Raw genomic sequence first — 26,370 nt, 5'->3', positions numbered from 1 at the left:
TGAGCTCTATAAAATATTTATTGGAAATGACCTAACTACTAAGTTAATCAGTGACTGCTGAATGGCTGTTATATTTGAAAGACATACCCAATGTGAACATATTAACTTTAAGACAGTATAAATCGAATCAAATGTTTGACTGAAAGAAAAAAAGCATTAAGACGCTATAGGGCTGAAACATTGCATAACTAAAGACTTAAACTGGAGAAGAGCTCTCATCAGCCAGAATACTTAAAAACACCAGTGTGCACTGGTGTTTTAGAGATTTTGATGATTTGAAGTTTAAAGCAGTCCTGGTAGACTGCAGCAATAAAGATGTACTGTATGTAAATGTACAGTGAATGCATACATGCTAAACCTGTTATCATCATGAAAAATATTGTCAAAGACTATTCACAGACAGCTCTATCCATGTCTTGATTTGTAACAGATGTGTATCTTCCGTATGAATCCCTATTAGACAAACAATATATCAGATTTGAACCACTGTGCTGTGTCTTAATCCTACTAAAATTGATATTTTATTTATTGCTTTTTATTGCTATAAGCACACATATTTTTATTGGGGTATAGCCCATTACTTTAAAATCAGGTCTGCACATTGCAGCAGGTGTGCTGTAATGCAGTAGTTTCCAATTGCTCCAGCCACAGGGTCCAGATTTCTCCTTAGTCATTAGTTCAAGGTCCACACAGTTTAATATAGCTTCATACTTTCGTTTGGCCATGTTGAGCTAGTTTGCTGTCTCTGTCAAGTAGCTGTCTATTAGCCTCTCACTCCACATCAGGAAACGGCACTTCAAAATAAAAGCTCTGTGCCGGAAATTCACTGTACTTAAAAATAAAGTGTGTTTTTTACTCATTTGTGAGTCACTTGGGGTCCATTCAGATTAGCCGCAAGCTACAAGTTGGGAACCACTGCTATAATGGATATACTAAGCATGAAGAGGAGGCAACTTTAGAATAGGGCACCTGTGTGGGTTCATAAGTGTCAAACTGCTATTGAATCAGTTATGAGCAAGACCTCACTTTAGAATGGGGAACATATTGTGACTTAGAGACTTAATTTAGAGTTATTGGACACTATTAACACTTTCAGTTTTGTGTTTTCTTACATAAAAAATAGACCATCTTTATTAAATGTTATTAAGGGAGAATGACTACAAAATTCATGTGGTGCCACCATAAGGTTATCATTAGGGTCAATACTGAGCAAAGCGTATTTAGATCCTAATTCATGAACAACAATTTCCTTACTTACTATAAGTAAGCAGTAATGAGGAGGCTACTGAGGGAAAAATCTTTGATAATGGCCTTGTAGTTGTAGAATATGGTCATGAAGAACAAGGCGATAATAAGTGCTTTATAATGTCTAATAAAGAGCCAATATGCTACTAATATAAATACTAATAACCAGCTAGTCAATTGTAAATGTCTGTATCTTAATATAAAGTTCTGTTTTAAGGGGTCACAGTCAAACATAAGATAAGATTTTTTGGTGGCTCTATCTGAATAAAATGAAATGATTCATTAAATTCTTACATTAAGTGATTTTATGTTCCATCCATGATATAAATGCCAGATCACCGGTGACCGTCCTGACTCACTTCACCGAGAACAGTAAAAAGATAAATGCACCATTGTCGTTGACGGATGATTCAGAGCTGCCCTTCATCTTTATTTCATTGCTATTTTGGTTAGCTGCCTGAATACAGATATAAAATGCATGAAATGTCAAGAACACTTTGATAAATCCATCAAGGTTTCCTCCTGTGAGCTAAAGTACTGCCATCAGGAATAATGCTGCTATTAGGACAAGTATCAGATAGCAGAGTGATTCAGTTTGGTGCGTGACAAGATGAAATATGATATTGTAAATTCACTAAATTTCACTAATTTTAACGTTTATATTAGTTGGCACAGTGGGGAGAGTGACAGGCACCACACAGACAAACGTTTCCAAACTTTTTCTTCAAAAAATTTAATTGCAGAATTATTTACACTGGATGACCTCAGCAATGATCAAACTACTCAAAGAGGCAAAATCTTTCAATAGCTCAGCTAGGAAATAATGAAGGGGGAATGCATATGTTGTCGCAAACTACTCAAAGAATACAAAAATAACCCAACGGTAACGGTAACTTGCACTGAAATAACACACATTGAGAAATGCATATGTGACTGACTTAAATAAATACATATCAGTGGGACAGCGTTATAATTCTTAACAAAAGAAAATAAATAAACAAGCCTACATTCAGAATCAGTTTTTCGCATGCCATCATATCAGCTTATAAAATAACCATAACAAAGTAAAAATGACAACAAAACATGAGCAAAATGCAGAAAATAGTCATGTTTCAATGAAGCATATATTATATATTTATATATCTATATATATTTCTTTACAAATAATGAATATTTGGCATTATATTCATCCTCACTATAGATATGATATACAAGAGATGAAAATAGTTTTAGCTAAACGACTACCTTTTTCATTTTTATCTAGTAATTATAGAGTGTTTTTCACATTCCAAGTTCAAGGAAGTGTTGTATCAGTCTATCTCAGTGAGTCTTTCCACGGCGATACAAAAAAGTCCCCTTGAAATATTTCACATCACGGGTTCTAGAGTTTAAAAGCAGACAGTAGACAGTCATACCAGAAGTGAGGCCACAGATGTCGAGACGCGAGCTGAAATGATAGAAACATGTGATGGTAAATGGGGGGAAAAGGTAGGCGATGGCGGGAATGGCTTGCTTACATAAAAGTGATGGCTGATAATGTGGCTGTGTAGAGTAATGCTTTTACAGTATGCTGGATAAGTCAAAAAAGATGGCACTTGTAGTTAATTGCTGCCCTCATGACATTTAATGTGACACTGGTGCAATTTTCTGCCCCTGGGGGTTTTCACAAGGTTTTGGTGGGTGACTAGCTGTTAAATTACTATAGTTTCACCACAGTTGCATCACAGTCACTATCGAATCCTCCAAGTCTCACAGTATCACACAATTGCACGGCACAAATGCAACCAAAAGGGATCCAAACATAAAACAGCTACTGAAGTTTCAAGGACACGCAACATCACGTTATAACAGGAGGCCCTTACAGCTGTTTGTGTGTGTTCATACCTATTTGGAAAAAAATGAGTGAAAAGGTTAAAAAACTTTTCATAGATGGAAAATATTTTCACTGGGAGAAAAACTTGACCCAGCCATTACAGCAGAGAGATTTTGTTCGAAGTTTAGAAAATGGCTCAGAGAGACTCTCAAGGTAATGTATTTTTTTTTCTTTTTCCAAAAGGGAATGGTTCTCAAACTAAATGTATTCTTTCTGCAAGCCCAGCTCTCGCCTCTAACTGTGGTAAATTTGCAAAAGTCTGTGTCTCTATTGCACAAAGTCCAACATTGTCTGCTCCCTTGTGACTTCTCAGAGGTCCAGTGTGTAGGATTTAGGGGGCTGTGTTGGCATAAAATGGAATAAAATATACTGGATCTGTAGTGTTTTGGTTAGTTTTAAATGAGCTCTTTACACAGGGAGCAGAATATGCCATGCCACCATGCTGCACCACCATGTTTTTATAGTAGGTTAGCCCAGAACGGACAAACAATTTTTGCATTTTCACATTGGCCACTGTAGGTAGCAGCCCCTCCGCCATAAGCATCATCAGAAAAACACTAATTATTTTAAGTGAAACTACTTTAGTCAGTGTTTTTACCGGTTTAAATCACCAGGTCCGTTTGTCTTGGAGAGGAAGAGACCTCTGAGCAGTACTGGACCTAGCATCTCAGCGCCCTAGGCATACTCCTCCCGGCCCCCAGGACTGCCTTGCTGCAGAGACATGGTAGCCATCGTTCAGTCTTCCTGCATATAGTCGTGGTGAATAAGTGGCTTCATTTTGAGCTTTTGACATCATTAACTATGTTAGTACCACTAGCTGTGCTAACATTGCTAACTGTGCTAACAGAGCTAACAATGACAAAGATGGCTTGTGGCTCAAAACTGAGCCACTTTCTCACCAGGGTGACATGGGGGTGGGGTGGTGACTGGAGGGTGGCCACAGTGTTTGCACAGCAACGCCGTTAGGTTGGGATGGCATTACTAGCCGTTAAGTTAATCACAGAGTGAGTGGTGCCACTGGCTAGCTCATATGAAACCTGGTTGGTGCACAGTGCAGTAAAACAACTGGTCAAAAATATTATCATTAACTGATTAATGGTTACCAATGGTGTTCTTTTTATTCTTAATAATACTAATAGGAAATAATAGCAATAACAATAAAACTAATAGTAATTCTAAGAAGAGTTAATAAGAAATCAACACAAATCCGCCACTGCCTCTGTGGATAATTCAGGTCCTGGTAAAAAAAAACCTGAACACCTGGATCTTAAGTTATCATAGAAAATAGGTGAGCACGCATTAGCAGGTGCTCGGCTAGTAGGCCATCTCAGACATGCCAAACAGCATAGGAGAAACACCGATTTTTAATATAAAACTGCTTTACTCAGTGTTTCTACTGTTTTTAAACACCTAGGCTGTTTGTTTTGGAGAGGAGGAGACCTCTGTGGATAATTCGGCTTATGGTAAAAACCTCCTGAATGTCTAGATCAGAAATAAGGTGAGCACATGTTATGTTATCATCTTACAGAGAGAAGTGTCAGCTGGTTTGCAGTCTGCAATCCTCACCACTAGATGCCACTAAATCCCCCTAAATCTTACACACCGTTCCTTTAGAGCGATGCCACAACAGAATCTGAAATTTGTCCGTGCTTCATCGAAAAACTGATTGCAATAATGTGCCTCTTGCAGGTGCAAGACATACGCTTTAAACTGAACCAAGGTGGTGGATACACTTGATTTATTTCACAGCCCTGATCAATTTGCATAAAGGAGAAACTCCTCTGTTGTTTCAGTGACAGCCTTCAGTGAAACCAGCCCAACACAGATTGATAGAAAGACGTGTAGTGCTGATGCTTAAATTCTACAGTATAGGCCACTATTCAGCAATACATTTATCAACACAAGCTTTGAAGGGCCTTGGAGGCTGTTTGCTTGATCTCACCAAGGACCCGAAATCTTACATAAGCTGCTTTGCTTAGTCAAAGGCGGGCTGAAAAAATACCCAGCACAGTGCCTCACGATCCACACAGAACAGCCTTCCAGCGACACAACAGCATACAACACCAGCAGTTTGGGGCTCAGTGCGGAGCTCTCGTCTCCTCTAAGCCAGCATATGTCAGGCCGAGTCTGTCTCTCTCCAGTCTGCCTGCCACTGTGGCAACAGCAGGGGAACGTCTCTGCTCTGCCAACTGCCTGGCATCACACACCCGGACGCTTTCCAGCAACCCACTGTCATACTGTTAAAGGTCCCCCCACGCCTCTGCCATGAAAAAAACAGCAAAATTATCGATGGGCGTGTTTTCTTGAGAAATGTGTAATCTAACAGTCAGCCGCGGGCTATTAAAAGCCCAATCTTTAATTGAAGTATTGCACAGCATGTTTGTCACTCTACCGCTGACTTTGGTTACTTGGTGATTTGTTGGACTGAGTATACTTCTTAGTTCTCTAAAATGTGTTGTCTGAAGTCGTGGCACCTAAAAATGTCTTATGCATTCAGGGAAAGCGTGGTTTGAATTCTGGAAACAGGTTCGAGTAAAACATATCTATACTTGGAGTCATGATGGGGTAAGAGTCCTGCAAATAATTAAAAAAAATTAAATTGTATTTGATCAAAATGTATGGAAGCATAATCATGGATGGATTACTGAACGGGCCTACAGGGCACAGGCCCAGGGGACCCAAAGTATTAGGGCCGTCTTGGCCTTCGCCTGCAAAATGTCACTTGATGAGACATGTACTGACCAAGAAGAGACTCAAAATGACCACAAACAAATATAAAACGACTCTAAAAAGACACAAAAAGACCATAAAGAGACAAAAATAACTACAAAGAGATGCCAAATAGCTGCAAACAGACATAAATAGACTAAAAACAATTATAAAAAGGGCCAAAACAATTACAGACAAAAAAAAAATGACCACAGAAATGCAAAACATTAACAAAAAGAGGCTTAACAACTATATTGTCTGAGCATTTTGCTCCTATGTAGGAGAGATGGTGGGGCCTTCTGCATGTCTGTGCCCAGGGGCCCATTGTTTCATAATCTGCCCATGAGTGTGACGCATTCACCTAAAAAAGGTTCTGCTTTGTTTTGCTGAATTAATGAGATTATTATCACAGAATTCTGAGTTTTCATGGAAAAAAATTTGCTCTTGTTTCACACGAGCTAATAATGCTGTTAATATCGTTAATGCTGAAATAAACAAGAGCAGAATTTATTTCAATTAAAACTTTTCTCAGAATTCAGAGATAATAATCTCATTAATTCAGAAAAAAACTGCATTTTTTTTTCCTAAAGTGAATGCATCACGCCTCCATAAAAAATACAATCTGCCACATAAAAAAGTAAATTAGATGCTACGGTGGTGATGACTCAGGGACAGTGTGTATCTCTGTGTGTGTTTGTGTGTGTGTCAGAGAGACGTGCAGGTCAGGCCACAGTTGGGTAGTAATAAGGAAATCAAGCCACACTGACCCAAGATTCACCCGCTCTTTTCTGAATGTGTCAGCACTGTGCTACAAAAACGAGATACACGCACACATATCGCAAAACACATACACACACACAATATTCAAATCCAGAGAAATGTACTTTGTTGTTACTGCCATATAATAAATCTCCGTGGTCCTACCCATAATAACCACTGGCACAGTTGCTCAACCAAAAGTCATAAAAATAGATTTTTATGTGATGTTTCGATCAGCTGACAGCGCATTGTGTTGCATTGATTGTTTGTCTAGTACTGTATTTATTAAATAAAAAGCAGCACCATTTAGTTGGTTGATTATCCAGCGTTTTTTACCAATAGACTTCAGTTTTTAGGTCAGTGATTTGAATATAACATTGGCAACGCAATTACGACTGATGTTCTGGCACCAAAGATTGATAATAAAGAGCAGCAGGATGTTGGCTTTTGCTCACGACGTGTTTACAAATGGGAAATAGAGTACTCATAACTACCTGGAAGTCATTAGACTCTTATCCAAGGCCCCATAACATTAAGTTTTCCAGTTTCACATCATGTACCATGATTGGGTTGCACCAGCTATTCATAGATCCGTCACTTACTCTGTGTGGTAAGTCCTTTCTAGGTTGTTAGTATCTATACTCAGTACTTTCAAATGAGTGATTTACTAGACCGGAGCATTTAATAAGCATTTAAGCCTAAGCATTTAATAAATTAAAGGAATATTTCACCAACAAAATGACCATTTGTATATTACTCACCCTGTGTTACCTTGAATTCATGAATGCCTCTGCAGTGAACGGAGAATCCAAAAACTGAGAAAATTCTTGATGAATTGAAGCAAATGGGGGCCACGGTTAACAACAGCTCAAGCCCAGTGTGCTCAAGGCTTCCCAAACGCATGCATTTTTGCTAAAATCTTGCGATTTAAAACACTCAGGCACTGACGAGTAGTCCACCTGGACAAGCTTGTGTGTTTGAACTCTCCTGATCTCAATCGAATGCACGCACAGAGTTCAAAAGCACATCCTTGCCCAGGTGTGCCACTGGCTAATTTGCTAATCCAAGGCCAGTGAAGGAATGGTCCCCCTTACTCTGCCTTTGGTTGGTTTACCCTGACATTGTTATCCTAACCCTAACCAATCCCACTAACGAAGGCAACAAGTTCTAGCCAGTCATAGGGAGAGCAGGGCGGATCATTCCTTCACTGTCCTAGGAAATTGCAAATTTGCATGCTACTCATATGCTGAAGTGTTTTCAAGACTAGCATTTTAGTGATAATGCATGTGTTTGGGAAGTACTGAGCATATAACTGGACAAATGAGACTTGGATTATACTGCTCGAGCTGTGTGAGAGTCGAGACTCGGTGTTTTAATATAATTTTGATGTTGTTTAAAGTGGTCCCCTTTTATGCGATGATTAAGAATTTTCTCTGTTTTTGGATTCTTCGTTCAATGTGGAGGCATGTGAGATAAACAAAGTTTTATTCAAGAATTCAAGGTAAAACAAGGTGAATCATTGGCATACAAGTCATTGTTTCGAGAGTTAAGTATTCCTTTAAGTTAGAAACATGCTTTTTAGAGTTAGTATTTGTGCGGTTTGAAAGAGTTGGAAGTATCTGATTATGCTAAATCATTTAGCTTGCATGTTATCAGTATACCGTATAGTAATTCAAAATCTCTACAGTTTACATCATTATTCAAAGACATTTTGATCCAGTGTCAGGTCAGATATGTCAACCATATTTTACATTAACTCTTTAATTTCTTAATCTTTTGCTATATATAAACAAGCTAACGTTACTTTTGTCAGATGGCTGTGTTGACTACATAACAGTTCCACCAGGCTGCTGCGTTGAGTACAACTAATCTACAGAGTTTGTTTGTGTGGTCAACCCGTTTTATCCGTGATTTAATGCAGAAATCTCCACTTTATGTTCTAAGAAAGCTAAACTTATGAAGAGCTGGTGCAACTGGTACATCTACATACTGTGATGGGAATCAAAGGCAAATAGTAATATCTAGCTAACTACATCATATTGAGACACAATATGACACACTGGTCTGCACAGCCACAGACAGTTAATATCCCATTCTTCATGCATTTCCTTTCAACAGACTTGCAAAGTTTTAGTTATTTGGGACTTGCTGCTTGCATCCCTCTGGAATGCCTCTGCCCCACTTTTGTTTCATTATTTCCCAGCCTCTCCAAGAGGGAGTGAACGTAGTTAAGATTCTGCTTCAGGAGACGTTCAGCAACACAGAACCTTTCAAGAAATATGAAGATTACAAATCATTTCTTGGATTAATGAAACTGGTATGCAGATATTTTGTCCATGTTTTGGCAGTTTTTCTATCACTCCTCATTAACTGTGGCTGAGGGCGCTACTTGAAAGGGCCTGAGAGAAGTTTATTAGATGAAAACACAGCAGTGTGTTTTTGTGTGTGTGTGTGTGACAAAGCTACCGTGTGTATGCAACAGATCTAGATTTGTCAAAAGCAATAGAGAGGGCAGGCAAGAGGTGGACATGAGGGAAAAAAAATATAGCCTACACGATGAATATTCTTCCCGCTCACAATTAAAAAATACAACAGTACTATTGTGAACTTGGGTATGTACATTTCCCTTGGAAATAGAGAGAATTGTAATAAGTGCATAAGTGCATTTGTCTACACATTTTGATCTAAGGAGTTACACAAACCTTCATAGTTTTTTTTCTACTGCATTGACATAATGAAAATGTTGGCACAAGACTTGCATGTTTTCAGCTTCAAGTAAATGTCAATATCTGAAAGTTGGCAACAGGAACATGAGATATATAGGAAAGTTGTTTGAAATGTGCATGTTAATGAGCTGACAGATGTCATTCTTCCACCAATCCAGACCAAGAAAAACATTTCACTACAACCAGATTGAGTAGAAAGCTGCATTTTTTTCAACACTGACCTGTCCAGAGCTTACAAGGGCTGCCTGAATAACCTTGAATGGGTGATCAGTGCCACATGCACATAGTTGAGGTATTTCAAGCATTGGCACTTTTCAAAGTTTTTGAACTTACAACAATTTTGTGATATTTAGCTTGTAATTAACATTTACCCCAAAAAAGACCAAAGAAACAAAAAGAGTCATAATGTAACCTTAAATTATTGAAAAATACTGAAGGGTTACTGACTTTGACCATTTTTGAACAACTTGAAATAAATATAATTTCTCTCGTTTACTCTTTTTAGCTCAAAGGCCTGGTTGCTGGTAGGTTTTCAAAGCTGCACTTTTTAAATGGCACTTTGCAAATGCTGAAAAACTACAGACGTACCCATCCAGGACACTGGATGAGAGAGCGTGTAGGCTGGGTATCATGATCACCAGCAAACCAAGGAGAAACCCAACCAACCCATGTCAGACATACATTTCTGCTCTCACTTATTCTGGCAATGGGAGAAGAGGCTCGGCACATCCTACAGACCAATGGTGTTGGCGATGGGCACTGAGGATGGCTATCGAGATCAGACAACAGATGGATAAAGGAAGAGTAGAGAGAGTAGCAGTCTAGAAAAAAGGCTAGTTTTAAAGTTGAGTGTGGGAGCAGAGAGACGTGTCGGCCCCGGACCCTGTCTTCTCAAAGTCTAGTCTGAGCCTCGGGAATATAGATCTCGATGCTGTCTGCTCGCTCCGAGGCTGAGTTCTGCCGGAAGGAGGCTGCCCGCTTGGCCGCCATTAGCCGTCGACGGGCCTCCTGCCGCTGCCTGTCTGGGAGGTCCAGGGATTTCTCCCGCGTCACCATACTCCTCTGTCGAACTGTCTTCTTTGGTACAGGGGCTGGTGGCTTTGTAGGGAGAAGAGAGGATAATTAAGGGGTGTTTGTACAGCTTTGGTTAGCGCTTCAACAATTTGCTGGGGCCTACAGTGATCAGAAAACACCAACAAACTCAGTGTTCAAGATTATGATGCAGCCCTGTTGGCATGTTTTAATCAGTATCACAAACAAATCTGTGCGTTTAAGTTTGCCAACTTCATCTGAAAAGCTTGGAAAAGAAAGCAAGATAGATTATTTAATTATAGAACTTCTGATGTTTTCTGTACCACTTAGTAAATGTTTCTGTCAGTTATTTTTGAGTTTTTTTGTATTCAATGATGATTTGAAGACTGAACTGCGAAAAATGCTTCAGCTGTTTTTCTATTTCTGGACTTTAAAGTTTAAAAGTTGTGTACGCTGCACTCTGCTCCTGGTTTGTATGAATTAAGGTGTGTTATACACGGATGTTGGCTGGGCATAATAATATGCACAGTGATATAAATTTCATTCATTCACTCTGTACAAAGACTTGTTCAATCATTTGTACTGCCCTTTAAAAAAGATGTTTGCTAAGGGACTGTATAAAAATGTTTGTGGTGGGGAAGAGGGCAGAAATGTATGTTTCCTCAAATTATAATAATTACAAATATAAAAAATATACTTTTGCAAATTAAACATGCATAGAGAATTTAGAAGGTTGGACTCTTCTTACAGAGAAAATTCGCCACCTTTTATGTGGGTGTCCAATCTGTGTCGATGGTAAACGTTGTCGCTTAAAGAATTAGATTACTCAGAGTATGCCATATTGACTGAGAAAACTGTCTTTGCAGCTGCAAACTCTGTTGTACTTCCTGCATACAGTGACTTGAAAGTGATGTAGTTGGAAGCAGGAAGAACTACAGGCTGGATCTTGCCAACGGGGTAACATCTGGCAGTCTATCGGTTTTGTTTAGGCTTCCACAGGAGGCGGAATCAGTGCCTGTCTTGAAGGTGTTCTCAGGATCATTATATAGAATACATTCAACTAAAAAGGCAGTATCATCTTCATGCTGTCTGGGTTCAGAGCAGACAGTGCCAAGGTAGTTACTCACCTTCTTCTCTGGGCTCTCTATGGGCCTCCAGTTGTTGTTCTTGATCTGCTGCAGCTGGTCAAACTTCATGGTGACGTCATCGATGGAGAGCTGCAGAAGGTCCCAGAACCCAGCCAGGTCCTGAGAGGTGGGCCGCGGCATGGCACTGGGGTCCTGTGGGGGACGCAGGTGAGAGGAGATAAAGCAAAGACAACATTAACATCTGCAGTGACATTACATAAAGAGCTACTTTGCCTGTTTGATATGCTGGCACACACATACACGAGAGTCATGACCACACACATTATTGCACTTCAGCACAGATCCACTAGATGTCCTTATCAGACCCATCAAAACAGAGATGAATGCCAGTTTTAGGGATTTGGGCTGAAATGAGGGATAACAACTTGTGATAGAGAGCAATCCAGTCTTATTTCCATGAATGAGCTCAGAAATAATAAACTGCCTTTGTCAGTTGGGTCCTTTTCATCACTCAGTTCCTAACATGAAAGAAACATCAGACTGAGGAGCGCCTCACTGTCTCTGTATCTGCCTGCAGTTGCTGCAGGTTTTAATGAGTCATGAGATTCTGTGCTAATACTTGATGTTAATAATAGAATTTGGAGGTAATCTTAGTTCAACTTTTTCTGTTAGGTTTGAGCTTTTATTCATTAATACAGTCCCCCACTGCTCAACGAGTTCATTATTTATGAGGCGGAAACAACATTTCTGCTTGCAGACTTAGATATGAAAGATGCTTGAAAAGAAAACAAGCTATTCATTTTTTACTAGAATACACACAGGAACCCAGACAGTAAATGCTGAGCTATGACCTATGACTATGAATGTTATCAGAGAAACTACACCCACCTACGATACCAAGCAGCTATATGTTCACATGGTCTTAATGTCAAGAAAACAGTAACACAGTGTGAGCATTTGTAGTCCAAAATATCTGAGCTGTGGGCGTTCCTCTCCAAATTTCCAGAGTGTTTTCCCCACAGATTTCAAATTTATGCAGAAAACATGGTCTGTGATTAACATTTTGTTCCAAAACAAATATTACACACAAATTAACATCTCAACATTAAATATTAAAACCGTGCAATCTCTGCTATCTATCAAAAATCAAATGAAAAATTTCAATTGGAAATGGATTTTCTGAGCGGAGCCAATTTCTTGCTATCGCTGGATCGCTTTATGGAGAAACACCGGTGTGAGCAACAGCGTTGTTTCAACGACACCACACAGTTTAATTTATTCAGAAGCTTTCACACAACATGGCGCCAATATTATCAAGGTCATGGTTTTGCATTCTGTATGGACTATGGGCATTTAAGAGGAAACACTGATTACATAAATGAGTGCAGTTTATATTCCACTATGGTTAAAAGAATGTTTATCATAAAGCTATTCACGTGTTCCAGATGAGTGGTAATAAAACCTTTCAGACCTCTGAGTCAGCTTCAGCTGGTTGAGTATTCGTCAATTTACTTCTGCATGTTAAGCTCTGCCACATAATTGATTATAAATTAATCATACTTGAAATTTTATTTCAAAATTACACGCAATTCAAGACTTGAATCTTAGGAATCAGGGGCAGAGCCAGATGTTGAAAACATCTGGGGTTCAGCCCAAACTCAAGTTTCAAAATCAAGTTTCTAAGGTTATGTTTTTTTTATTTCATTCATTCATGTTATACCTGTTTTACTTTGAAACTCACATGTCCTCTCGTTTGAGATGACATCACTTCCTGCCCGTGTGATTTCCCTCCCTTTTGATGACCTCACCTGTGTCTGATTGTTGGCCCCGCCCTGATTAGCCTCACCTGTGTCTCGTTATCCTCCCCCTCACCAGAGTATTGAGAGGCCGTTTACACGTTGCCGGCTATTTTCATAAATGGACATTTCACCGTCTCCGTTTTCAAAAAGATCTTCGTTTACACTTACCCTTGTATATATACACAAGAGCATGCCAAACCTGTAGGTGGCAGTGTAACAAGAAGCTCAAGCCTTCTATGTATCCATTGTCACCATAGCAACATAGGTCGCACTTTTTACACAGGCGCAAGTTCCGGCGCATACTGTGACGTGGGCTGCCTATAACTCCGTTTATCTGCGTTTATCTCAGTTTACATGCAAACGCGCAACCGGAGTTTTCCAAAATCTCCACTCTGGCCGGAGTTTTTAGAAAGACTCGTTTTCAGAGGAGAAATCTCCGTTTGCGTGTAAACGAAGGGCACAAACGAAGGAAGATGTCTCCGTTTATCAAAATCACCGTGTACGTGTAAACGGCCTCTTAGTGTGTGTCTTGTTTTCTCTCAGTGCCAATTCGTCTTAGCTCCTTGTGTGTCTAGCAATCCAGCCTTTTGTTTTCCAGTGTCCTTTTCTTGTTTTTTTTGGATTTAGCCTGTTGATTGACTGCCTCTGCCTCAGTCCTATTGGATTTGCGTGCCTCCACTGATTGTCCTTCTGTAAACTGAACCTACCTCTTGACCAGTAAAGACTGTGTTATTTTAGCCAAACTTTTTTTGGGGTTAGGGGAGATTTAATGCCTCAAGTGAGAGGGTTCAAGTAACTCGGGGGTATTGTTCACAAGTGAGGGTATAATGGAGTGTGAAATGGATTGGCGGTTTGGTGCAGTGTCTGCAGTGATGCGGGTGCTGCGCCAGACTGTCACGGTGAAGATGGAGCTTAGCTGGAAGGTGAAGCTTTCGATTTACTGGTCCATCTATGTCCCAGCCCTCACCTATGGTCGTGAGCTCTGGGTAGTGACCAAAAGAAGGAGATCATTGATACAAGTGGCCGAAATGAGTTTCCTCTGTGGAGTGTCTGGGCTCAGCCTTAGAGATAGGGTGAGGAGCTTGGACATCTGGAGGGAGCTTGGAGTAGAGCTGCTGTTACTTTGTGTCGAAAGGGGTCAGTTGAGGTGGTTCGGCCATCTGATCAGAATGACTCCTGGGCGCCTCCCACTGGAGGTGTTTCGGGCACGTCCCACTGGTGGGAGGCCCTGGGGCAGACCCAGAACATGCTGGAGGGATTACATATCTCATCTGGCCTGGGAACTCCTTGGGGTCCCCCAGGAGGAGCTGGAAAGTGTTGCTGGGGAGAGCAGCATCTGGGGTGCTTTGCTTGGCCTGCTGCCCCCACGACCCAGCCCCGGATAAGTGGATGAAAATGGATGGATGCGTTTGGGTCCACTCTCACCTGGTTCACCAGTTGTTACATGGGGACATGCTCCCCAAGGGAGATTTTTTGTTTTTTCGCCATTACAGCAGCTATATGTATAATTTTTCAAGCCATTTGAGATAACAGAATGCCTGAAACTCTGTACATCATTTGGGAAAAACATGATAGTTGCGAAAGAAAAAAATCATTCAGTAGAGCCTTCATCTTATTTTGCATCTAATTGCTCTCCAACTGTCTCTGTCAGTCTGAAACTGTGACACAACAAATGCTAAGGATGACTAATTGGCACTCCTGCCACCTAAAAAGAGGCAAACATTGTTTGTTGTTACTAATTTTAAGTTATGTAGGGTAGAATGTTGATGTAAACAGCATTACTTTTCTTGAAACGTATTTTTGTTGTACTATGCTGGAGTGGAGTTCACAGAGTGAATGTTTAGCTGACAAATCTGCTACATTTTAATTTATGCCAAAATAACCTGGACTGGATCCCCAACAGTGCCAAGTAAATGTAGTCTCGAATACTTTAAATGTAATATTAGGCCAACTGAAGAGCATGTACTCAATTATATTAGATTTCCTTAGGGAATAGCATTGTGGGATAAACAACATGGGCATATATTATCATCTGAATGACACAAAATTGAAGATATTTTAAACACCTGAAAGACTCATGGCTTTTGAGAAAACATTTGAGGCTGGAGTCCCCTCACTTATTCTACCTCTGTAAAGCATATTGTTGCAAATTGCATGGTTGTTATGGTTGTTTGCGGGTAAAGTGGTTGCACATACTCATCTTTTAGGTCAACCTACTGTGAAGGGACGTGTCGACTCCAGACACTTTCCCACACTCACAGATGTCATGACATTTAGATGAGGTGGCTGGTGAGCGGTGCTCCTGTCTGACAGTCCAATAGATTTACAGTATGATGGCAGCACCTGGTATTTTCTATGCTACATTTCTGGGTGAGGTATTACATAACCTTTTTATGATGTGGTTGCTAGTGCTTCTTTCTGCATTACAGTGTGGCATCATGTCCTGCCACATTAGCATGTTTTAACAAGAAACATAATAGATGCAAGATGGTTTTGAGTTTTAGCACTCATGATCCTATAAAAGCAAAATGGTACGGCATCAAAATGGGAATGAAAAGCAGATGTTTTATTAAATTACAAATCATCAAATCAGACGAGGATGACTTTCGCCAAATTGTACATCAGTATGTTAAACTGTCTCAGTGATACTGAGATTAAAGTTACAGTAACCCACTTTTACTTTACAGTTATTTTTTGAAATCTCAAACGGCCTGACTCAAATCCTTTACATTTGCATAATACTCCAATAGAGAGTTTTACTTTGATATTTGTATGGCATTATAAGATTAGTATAATTCTCCTTTCTACAGCGAAATAATTTATCAAAATTACTCCAGATTTGAAATATCATAGTATCCATCATGTAAGGTGATCTGAGAACAGAACACATTGCTGTTATCTGTAATTACAGAGGGAGTGCCTCAGCGTTTCATCAGCTTTATTCTGACCCCTGAACTGGTGATGTTCTGCAAACTACTGTATCTCAGAAGTCTGACGGCTTCTAATATCCAGAGCTGGTAGATTTGGGAGGAGTCAGTGAGTTTTAAGCCCTGGCTGTGTCAGTGTGTGCTTTTAATCCTAGAGCTCCTCCAAGAGAAGTGCGCTGCTTGTCTCTCATTTAGAGAATTTTTAAATCAACCTTTACCAAAGGAGATGCAGGTAGAGAGAAATTAAACATCTCTCCAAGCTTCTTATCTGTGGGGAAACAACGGAAAGTATGAAGCAATTATTGTTTCATGTTTATTTGTCATGTAGAGAAATGCTGCAGTTCTTTACAATGAAAACACTGTTAAAGGTTCAGTGTGTAGGATTTGGGGAGATATTGGCAGAAGTGGAATATTATCCTCATAACTCTGTTTTGATCCATTTATAATCACCTGAAACTAAGAAACGCCTAACCCACCTTAGATTGAGCTGTTTATATCTACATAGGGAGCGGGTCCTCTTTCACAAAGTCCACTATGTTGTTTCTAAAGTGGCCCAGAGTGAACAAACAAACATTAGCTCTAGATAGGGCCACTCAAGCTTGGGCCTACAAACTTGGCACACGGTACAAGTGTAAGTTGGTTGCAATCTGCAACCTTACTGCTCAACGTATCCTCATACAATGGTCCGTATGATATCTAACGAATTAATGCCCCTTGAATGACATTATGTACTTAATATAAAGTTACGTACTTACCCTAAGATTTCGTAGGTTAGGTTTGGGAAAAGAAACAAGGTTGTGATATACCTTAAAATGACACTACTACCCTTTCTCCATTGTCACTTTTGGCTGTGCCAAGTAAAACCATGTCGCACCGATTTGTGTTTCCTTATAAGTTTAGACACGCCATGCCACGCCGAGCCGTGCTGGAGAAGGACCTTCTTCCGAGTAGGTCCAAAATTCAGGCTGCCTACCCTCAAGCAGGTAGCAGTGACATCTTGCTGACTGCAGCCAACTCCCGATGACCCCCCTTTTCCCCCTAAAACAAGCGTGTGTGCTGCAAGACTCTACTTACCTATCTGTCTGCAGAAGACCAGACAGAAAGGCGTTGTTAAAAGTTAAAGTTAAAAGTTCACTTGTTTTGACATGGTTCCAAACACCCGTCTCCTGAGGGAAAGTCCTGTGTTTTGAGACCCATCCACCACCCCAGCATGCCTCCTGATGTCAACGACTTCCTTCCCAACAGCTCATTGATGTTGCAGCCTTCCCAAATACGTGGGTTATACACGAATTACTGGCTCATGATTATGTAGAATATATACGAATTTTGATGCATTCATTTTCATAAGAAAACGTACGAACAGTGCATGAGAACTGCCTCGACTTTTCTGTATCTAATCCTGGTGCAGCCCCTACTCCCCCTGAATGAACATTTTCTGCTGCACATTGCAAAACAAGCAACACTATCTCTCATAACTCCACACAAAGCTTCATTTGAAATATTGGGCACTTGCTCAGATCAATAAAACGAGTTGTGAACAGTGGAAGAAAAATATGAGGCAGAAATCTCTGACCCTGTGTGTTCCTGCACTGGATGAGCAACAGAGCGGCTGGTGTCTGGATATTTAGGTCTATTTAAACCCAAGTTTGGCTCAGCCTTCTGTTCTTCTCTTCTAGCACAAAACTGAAAATACACCCATCCACGCTTATGTATTGTTCATTTCAAAACATTCAGGTCACATAGAAATGTGCCAGATAGGTATTGATTCTCAGTGTTGTAGCTTTCCACAATTAATGATATTCAGGGAGCTTTGATTCAGTTTGTTAGTGCCGGCTAGAGCATTAAATGTGCACTGAAGGTTGGAGAACAAAGGTTGTGAGGACACATTAAAGGAGTGTGGAACTGTTGCCAATGACACAAGTTAATTGCACAGTGCAGACAGTGTTTTTTGGACTCTCAGGCTTTGATCACTCTGCGGCGGCGTCATACTCACTTTTCTTCGCTCACTTAAAATTCAGATGTGATGTTTTCTGATTTATGCATATGAGGAAAAGTTGAATGGAATCTCTCATTATTTAAATTCTGATCTGGAGCGTACGAATGGGCTAAAAAAATGGATTTGACCTACATGTGACTTGAATGCTGAGTTTGTCTGTGTTGCCATAAAAATAATAAAATCTGACTTTTCTGCTAAGACTGAGAAATGATTCATACATTTCAATAAGGGGAAAATGGATAATATATTGGTTTAAATTTTAATAAATGGCAGCTAGCTCCTTTTCCCACATTTATACATTTTGAAATTTACATATTTTTCTTTTTGTTGTATGCTTTACCTTTCATGGATCATCATACACAAATTATGTTGAGATAAATAAAGACTTTCTCTCTCTGACTGCCAGTGATTGTTTGTAATTATGTTATACTGTTTCTCTTGTTCTTTTGTTGTTATTGACATTTATAGAGTGTGTTTTGATGATAATAATGATGATAAGTACCATCATCTGTAATCTGTCGGCAATTTGAGGGTGGACGAGACACTGTTGGAAAGAGGAGAGTGTTATCTTTCTAATAATATCAGTGTTGTTTTTGTACTCCAAATATTAATCAAAATACTTCACATTACATAGTGACTGTCACCAAACCATGGTTTTGAGAAAAAGGCCATCAAAGCCTATAGTACGGTGGCCGCAAAGATTCATGACAGAGCCCATCACTCTAAAATTCAGAGCTCACATGTGACCTCAATGAATCTGTAAGGGTTCACACCCACACTGGGTTTAAAGCCTGCGACTCCGCACCAGTCCGTTAGAACTGAAAAAGACTCTTGGAACGGATTAGCAATAGATTTGTTAAAAAACCCTTTTGATTCTTCAAATTGGTGGACCATTACGGACTAAAGGAATATAAATAATTGAGGAATGGAGACATATTTAAACTTTAGGGACTGTTTCAAAGGTACAGAGTCACTACTTTTTCTTTGTCTCTCCTGTTTACCATTGCTGGTAAATCTGAATGAATTATACCTTGGTGCTCATGGTTTCCATAAATTAAAGTGAATGATTGAATCGTGGAGAATCTATTCAGAGGGAAGTCTGGGCGGCTGTGGCTCAGAGGTAGAGCGGGTTGAAGTATCCTTGGTCAAGATACTGAACCCAAAACTGCCCATGATGGCTGTTACATTGGTGTGTGAGAGCTTGTGAATGGTTCCTGAATAGCAGGTGGGACTATGTATAGTAGCCTCAACCACCAGTGTGTGTGAATGTGTGTGAATAGTTGAATGGGACATAGTGTAAAAGCTCTTTGAGTGGTTGAAGGACTAGAAAGTCGCTATACAAGTGCAGTCCACACCACAACTGGGCTAAGATAGTGTTAGCATGAAGGACAACAAATGAAAACTGTAGACACTATCTCTCTTTCTCTGTCATTGATGGGTTCCTTACCAGGTTTTGCTGACACAGCCAGTAGAATTGCTGGAATTTCTGAGACATAAGCAGCTGAGCACTTCCCACTGCACTTCGGATTTTGCCTAGGACTGAAACACACACACACACACACACACACACACACACACACACACCATATCAATTACAACACATACAGTACAGTGCCATACATTCAGTACATTTAATCAATCTGTCACTTGCACAAAGTAGCCTTAAATCAGACATATATGAAGCTTTCAGTGACAGCACTCACTTTCCTCTGACAGGTCGTTCTCTTCAGCCTCTGCCTCCATCTCCTTGCACCAGCCTTCAATCCTCTTGGTCTCTGTGTGGAGCAGTTGCATGAACCAGCTCCCATCCCTCCTCAGGGAGGGGGATGCCCTGCCAGACTCGCCCGACGGGGTCGCGTTCTCTCGTGGGGAGGGGGGTTCCAGCTGCCAGGTGTTCTCGCTGGTGGTCTCCCTGGGACTGGGGGGTTCGGCAGGGGTCCGGTAATCCTCACGGTAGCTGAAGAGCCCCTGGGTACGTACGGTCCGCACCGCCCCGTACTGGGTGGGCGTGCTGGGCTCTGAGTGACGCTGGAAGCCCCCACCGAACTGCAGGCCCTTGTCCTCCATGGTAGGGAAGCCCTCCAGCTCCATGTCAGCCTGCACAGCTGCAGTCACACTGTTGGAGCGTTTGAACCTGCCCTGTCTGAGATAGAAACACACAGATGAATGCACACATTTATACACACAGGCACACAGTGGCAAATAATAGCAGAGAGCACACATCACAGATTGAGGTGTTCTAATGAGCTTAAAATCCCAGAGCCATTATCTCACCCTTTCTTGTTGTCCTCCACCTGGATCCCAACAGAATGGTACTCCCGCGAACCTTTGCTTTCAGATTCAGAGTCCGTGGCTGCTTCCACCTAATGTGAAGAAATGATACAAACCAACAGTGCTTCTCATTATGTGAGCCTCCGTTCCCCAGTGCTTCTGAGTTTATTGGTTTGGGACTGGACAGAGCACCTTAACTGTACACGGCCTGTCAGAAAGTAAACACTGTATGATTTATGGAGGCAACAAAGACAACAAGACTGAAGAGGTTTCCTGCAGAGGATTTTAGGTTTCTATGAAAATTAATCTAAAGGAGGATGTGCTGTATGTTATATTGAACACCATCTTATGCCTAGAAAACAATTATTTTAAATATAAATGTCCATGGTTGACCAAGATTTTCTGTAATATTTATAATACTTGTTAAAGAAGCTGCATTCTGAACATGTCTATGATTCAAAGTCTGGGTCAGGATAGTTAACATATGGTTCTCAACCATGGACTATATAAAATAATGGACGTAGCTACTGTGACGTCAACCATTGGTTTGTGGACTGCCTTTCTGAAGCTTTGAGTTTGGCATTTCGGCTGTTGCCATGTTGTGTTTTATGGAGCCAGAGGTGACCATATTTGGATAAGGATGGAGCTGTGGATGATCCAAAGGTGGATATGACTCACAGACTGTAGTGAAATCTCACCGCAGCAGCTCTGCCCTTAAATATATGTAACTTTAAGCCTTAATAAAATGTATATGGGTGAGTTATATAAAAATTCGCTCCTGTACCATTGTCATGAATGTTGAAATTAGTTATAGAGACCAGAATTGTGTTTTGCACCAGGCTGTAGACATGTTTATTTCTGCTGTAAAGTTGGGCATTATAACATGGGGGTCTACGAGAGCTGACACATTTCTGGAGCCAGCCTCAAGTGGCCATTCAACGAAATGCAGTTTTGGCACCTCTGCACTGGCTTCATTTTCCAGCCTGGAGGTTGGCGCTTGTTCTCAGCATGTAAGTGGCTGAGCTGGGGGCTAGCAGCTAACTGTGCTAACTCTATAGCAATGCTAACAACAGCCACAGTGCTTGTTTACTAGGGGGAAAACTGGATGGTGGGCACTACACTTCTGCAACGATGCCGTCCCAATATAAACAGAAACTGCTGTATGAGTGCAGTGCAGAAAGGCGATTAGCTAGCCAGTAGGACACACTCGCAGGTCACACACTCACTTACATGCAGGAGCAGCCGGACCGTCTACCATAACAACCAACAAAGAAGCTCGGATTACAACAAACACAATACTGACCTCATTCTCTGCTCACCACTCCACCAAATAGCTAGAGCTATATTAATGCATACAGCTCCCTTAAACTGTTGCTGTGCCACAGTGCTGTGTTGAAAATGATCACCTGAGCACCATATATGTGTGATGTGATGTCATAATTCTGAAATCCACGTTATATGTTTAATTAAATCCACTATGCATGCAGTACATGAAACACCAAAAGGAAGGTACGGAGTACTTTGTTACTCTATAATTTCTAATCGACTCTACTTGGCTAAAGCTGCACTAATCAATATGTTTACATGAACACTGGATCACATGACGATGTGTAATGGAAGACTCGCTTGTAATAATGAACCCACAGAGAATAAATCACCTAACTTGGCAGTTGCCCTCAGCTTTGCAGAGCTTTTTCAGCATCTTTCAGCTCATTGTGTTGGTTGTACAACCCACAACTTTACTGTTTTGGTTCGCTAACACACTCTAAACAGCATCCTTCCCTGAACACAGGTGGTACTTTTAGTGATAGAGCTCTGATACACCTGCAGAACACCACCTGCCCAGCACCAAACGAGATGGATGAAGTTAGAAACTAGCTGGCGCACATAGTGCAAGCATTTAGCAGCTAAAGAGCTGGATATTTTCTCCCAGACACTGGTTTAGACAAAAAAAAAAAGAGATAACGAGACTGAATATTGGGCTTACATTCATCAGGTGGACAGAGACATAACTTCAAATGAATACTAATGTTGCTCTTTGTCTGCTGGATGTGTAATGAGGCCTCTGTTCGCTTGCTATTTAAAAAGTAACGCAAATAACCAACAACACCCCAAGAAAAATGCTCACTACCTAAAGTTAGGTAGTATGGATTGGTCTTTGTCAAGTATCCACAGCTGTGTGACCACACAGTGACAGATGGGGCAATATTAGTGGATATTATGGGACAGGAAGCAAAAGTGACTGATGATGATCCCGAGCCCCTGCATGGCTGCGATCCTGATCCAGGAGCCGAGGCTCAGAGACTCTTTATCGCTGCCTGCACCGCTCCCCAGAGCCCCATGTTTTACTGTCTTTATGGAAACCCTGTCAGTGCTCAGCATTTATGCTATGCTTTTCTATCTGTCACTTTTCCCTTGTTTCTCCAATTGCTCATCTCTTTCCTGTTTAATTTCTTAGCTTTCACTTCGCTCTTTGTCTAGCGTTCACAATTTCCTGCTGGCTTACCGTCACAATCTTTTCCTTTTCTTTTGCTGTCTTAAGCCTTTCTTTGTCTTTTTTTGTCATTTCAGTATTTCTTCTTTAGTGCCCACTGAGCTGTTATTTCTTTCACTGTGACTGTACCAAAAATGGTGTGCAAATCAGAAATTTGACAATACAGAGTGGCTGGATATTTTGAGAGATGCATAGTCGCTGTCCATTACTTTGGTTTATGACTAAATACCTGCAAAACTAATGATATTTAGCCTTTGTGTTGGTGCTTATTAGCAAAAGTTAGCACTGCTGAACCTAGGTATAACTTTAAAGATCGGCTAGAGCGGCTAAAAGATAAATATGTGTATATTCCCAGGATTATCATCCCTGCCTTTTCCACTACAATGACTGTTATCCACAAATGTCCATACGAGGCCTTTGGAGCATCTGACATTCATAAATCTTCCGCTCAGTGTAATATTTGGACTATGAGAGTGAGTCAAAGCCACTGGTTCAAAATAGGCCGTGCTTTTGTTGTGAAGAAATGTCAACCCTACCTTTGGTGTCGAGTGGTCAGTCTTAAAGCTGCAGAGTGATATTTTGGGAGAGCCATTTTGTATTCTGTCAGGCTATTTGGGAGAAGCTGTTAGCAGGGAGGAGATGAGTGCAGAGCAGCTTGCTGAGGTGACCTCCATTACTTTGTGTTAGAAGCAGAGCAAAGTCCACCTCATGAAAAGAGAATGAGTTTCATGTCTGTGATGGATGAGGACTGAAGGAGGACAAAACATCCAGGAGCTGTGAGATTTATGTCCAATAGGCTTACCTACCCTGAAGATGTTTTGGTGTACCTACGCAGAGATAGCTGAAGTGCACACACACACATAAACACACACACTGCATCAGTAATCACAGTCACAACGTCAGCACAGGTGTGGAAACTGTGAGCATCAGCAAAAAGTTGAACAGAGCAACTGTTCCTTTCATCCAAAACACACAAACACCACCTGGTGACTTCTCCCAGCCAGTAACTGTGCTTAAGGTTAAACGCTTTGACTCCCCCTCCTTATACAACCTCATTATGGCTCCAATTAAAACTATTTTTGGAAATCAATCAATCAGCACCTCAGAACACAAACACGTCTTCGCTGTAAGGCAGCAAAAGTGCATCTAAGGTGGCTGTAAAGTGGTCCTTGAGGACTACAGGAAGTCAGACAACACCACGTCCGCAAGGTCAAAGATCAGAGATTAAAGATATGCTGACCCTCTCTAAGATACGGCTGCCAAAAAGGAAATAACAAATCAATACAGGGGCAGGCTAATTCAGGTTAATTATGCTTCAAATAGTGGGTGAAGCTGACTGATTGGCCATATAATATGATGTTGATGCAGCTGAAGCTGTGTGCACTATAGATAAATCAATATTTGTCTCAAGAGTTGCCTGATGCAACATACTACTGTCATCTAAGCTAGCGACTGAAATGGTAGCCATTAACAAATAGGCATATTTTATGTAATTTATTGAGTTAGTAATTAAATCATATTTTAATTGAATTTCAATTGAACAGTTCTCTCAAGAAAATTCAACCGGAAGCAGCTTAAAAACTCAACTAACAAAAATCTAATTAAAATAGATGCCTCTGTAGAATAAAAAGCTATTAAAAAAACCTTCTGGGAAATTATTAGAAATTTGGCTCATTAAATAAATCATTACAGATTAATTTCCCAACATGAGTGTCTGAAAGCCCTCTTCATACTGTAATGAATATTATTCTGGTGTAGAATTAATAAACTATAAATGTATTTATTTATGCTGATCTAACAGTAGTCAAGACTGAATATATTGAGTATATTTTTTTTGGATTGTGCCACCAAAAAAATCCACGTGTGTTTTGTCTTCCTCTTCCTCCACCAGGTTCATAACCTAATCGCCAGAATAAAGCCATGTTAAGACTACAGGAGTTTTTCAAAATCCTGACCAAGTGGGTTGCGTCATGCGCATGAGGAAAAACTTCACAGATGTTCTTCTCTCTAATGTGAAACATGCACACACTAAGAAAATAAAATAATAATGGCACAGCATACACTACAGCAGTGATACTCAACTTGCAGCCCAATAGGGTGCAGTGTGCCCCGCCAACCCTGTTCTGATTCACAATAAAAATAAATCGATTCATACTGGATTTTTTTTTGTACTTAAACTGTAAATGAGGTTCCAGGGTGCATAAAAATGCATAAAAGAGCTTGTTTATTAAAAAGAAAAAATGTGCCAAGGGAAGAACCCCCAGACCTCCTAACAGAGGAGTATCCTCAAATCCTAGAAACACCCCTGCTTACACCTGACCTGTGCTTGGCTGCTGCAACTGGATTTGCCTCATTTATTCATTTTATCTAATACATTTTATTGTTTGTTTATTAACTTGCTCCAGGCCTCCTGTCATTATGCAAACATGGCCCCAAGGCAAAGCGAAGTGAGCATCCCTACACTACAAGATATTATTAAGACTATCAAGCCAGAGAGAGCATGAAGGCACCACATCATGTGATCTCATGGGGAAGCGGATGTACACAAAATGCTCTGTATTAAGAATTTAAAATAAAAGTAGAAAGCTAAACAAGTCTGGATGAGAAAATGGTTGGGGAGATGCGGTCAACACAAGTTGTCTATTCCTCAGTGAGAACTGGAGGAAGAGGGAGGTAGCTAGTTGCTGTTAGCCTTAAAGGCTAAAACGTTTATTGATACTTGGCAACACCGTCAGCTGCTCCATACTGAAGTCATCATAACTGTAATCAAAAAACATATTATATTCTAAAAAAGCTAACATGTTTAGCATTATTGGGGTGGCCCCGATGAGCCTGCAAGCACTTCGGGAGGGTTAAGACTCCTCAAAAAAAAAACAAAAAAAAAAAAACCTCTCACATTACCAGATAATTTGGGCCATCGGAACATCGGAACTGATCAAGGTCCCAAACTGGATGTCTTCGACAATTGTCAGGAGGAGTGAATCAGGGTTAAATCAGCCCATAACTCCTGTCTGAGCCCAGCTTATATGTTGGAAAAAAAACATGGATATGTTACATTTGTATGTTTCATATATAGTAGATATGTTGAAACTTGACATTTCAATATTAAACTTGATGTTGCAACAGCACTGTGGTTAACATGTAGTTAGGTCTGGGCACCAAAACCAACTGGTTATGGTTTGGAAAAGATCATATTTCGACTTAGAATACACTTCTTTTTTTCTAGCCACAGTCTTGGCTAGAAATGTCCTGACCTCTCATTAAAAATAGTTGTGCTGGTCTTGAACAGTTGTCTGCTGCTATCTGCTGCTTGGCAGTTGTCTCACTAAGTCTTACATCATCCATCATCCCCTCCACCTCCTGATGAGGAACTCAGCTCAGATACGTGTAATCTGATCTATGTCACTTTAAACATGTTGATATGATACGTATGAAACATACAAATGTGATG

General features: G+C 40.5%; 1 protein-coding gene across 9 annotated transcripts in view; it reads right to left on the bottom strand.

Moving 5' to 3' along the window:
- Window positions 1-1,953: 1,953 nt before the first annotated feature.
- The window catches only part of LOC117267164 (disks large-associated protein 2), a 221,183-nt gene continuing 196,766 nt past the window's right edge, over window positions 1,954-26,370 (bottom strand). For all 9 annotated transcript variants that reach the window (XM_033642876.2, XM_078174999.1, XM_078175000.1 and 6 more), the window contains 5 exons: window positions 20,429-20,517; window positions 19,858-20,297; window positions 19,602-19,693; window positions 11,472-11,624; window positions 1,954-10,410 (listed from right to left, as the gene is read on the bottom strand). In XM_033642876.2, coding sequence (XP_033498767.2) covers window positions 10,204-10,410; window positions 11,472-11,624; window positions 19,602-19,693; window positions 19,858-20,297; window positions 20,429-20,517 — 981 coding nt within the window. In that variant the 3' untranslated portion in view covers window positions 1,954-10,203. The remainder of the gene's footprint in view (window positions 10,411-11,471; window positions 11,625-19,601; window positions 19,694-19,857; window positions 20,298-20,428; window positions 20,518-26,370) is intronic.

This window comes from Epinephelus lanceolatus, chromosome 15, assembly GCF_041903045.1.
Source record: "Epinephelus lanceolatus isolate andai-2023 chromosome 15, ASM4190304v1, whole genome shotgun sequence".
Taxonomy (NCBI): domain Eukaryota; kingdom Metazoa; phylum Chordata; class Actinopteri; order Perciformes; family Serranidae; genus Epinephelus; species Epinephelus lanceolatus.
This window is presented reverse-complemented; position numbering and strand designations above follow the sequence as displayed.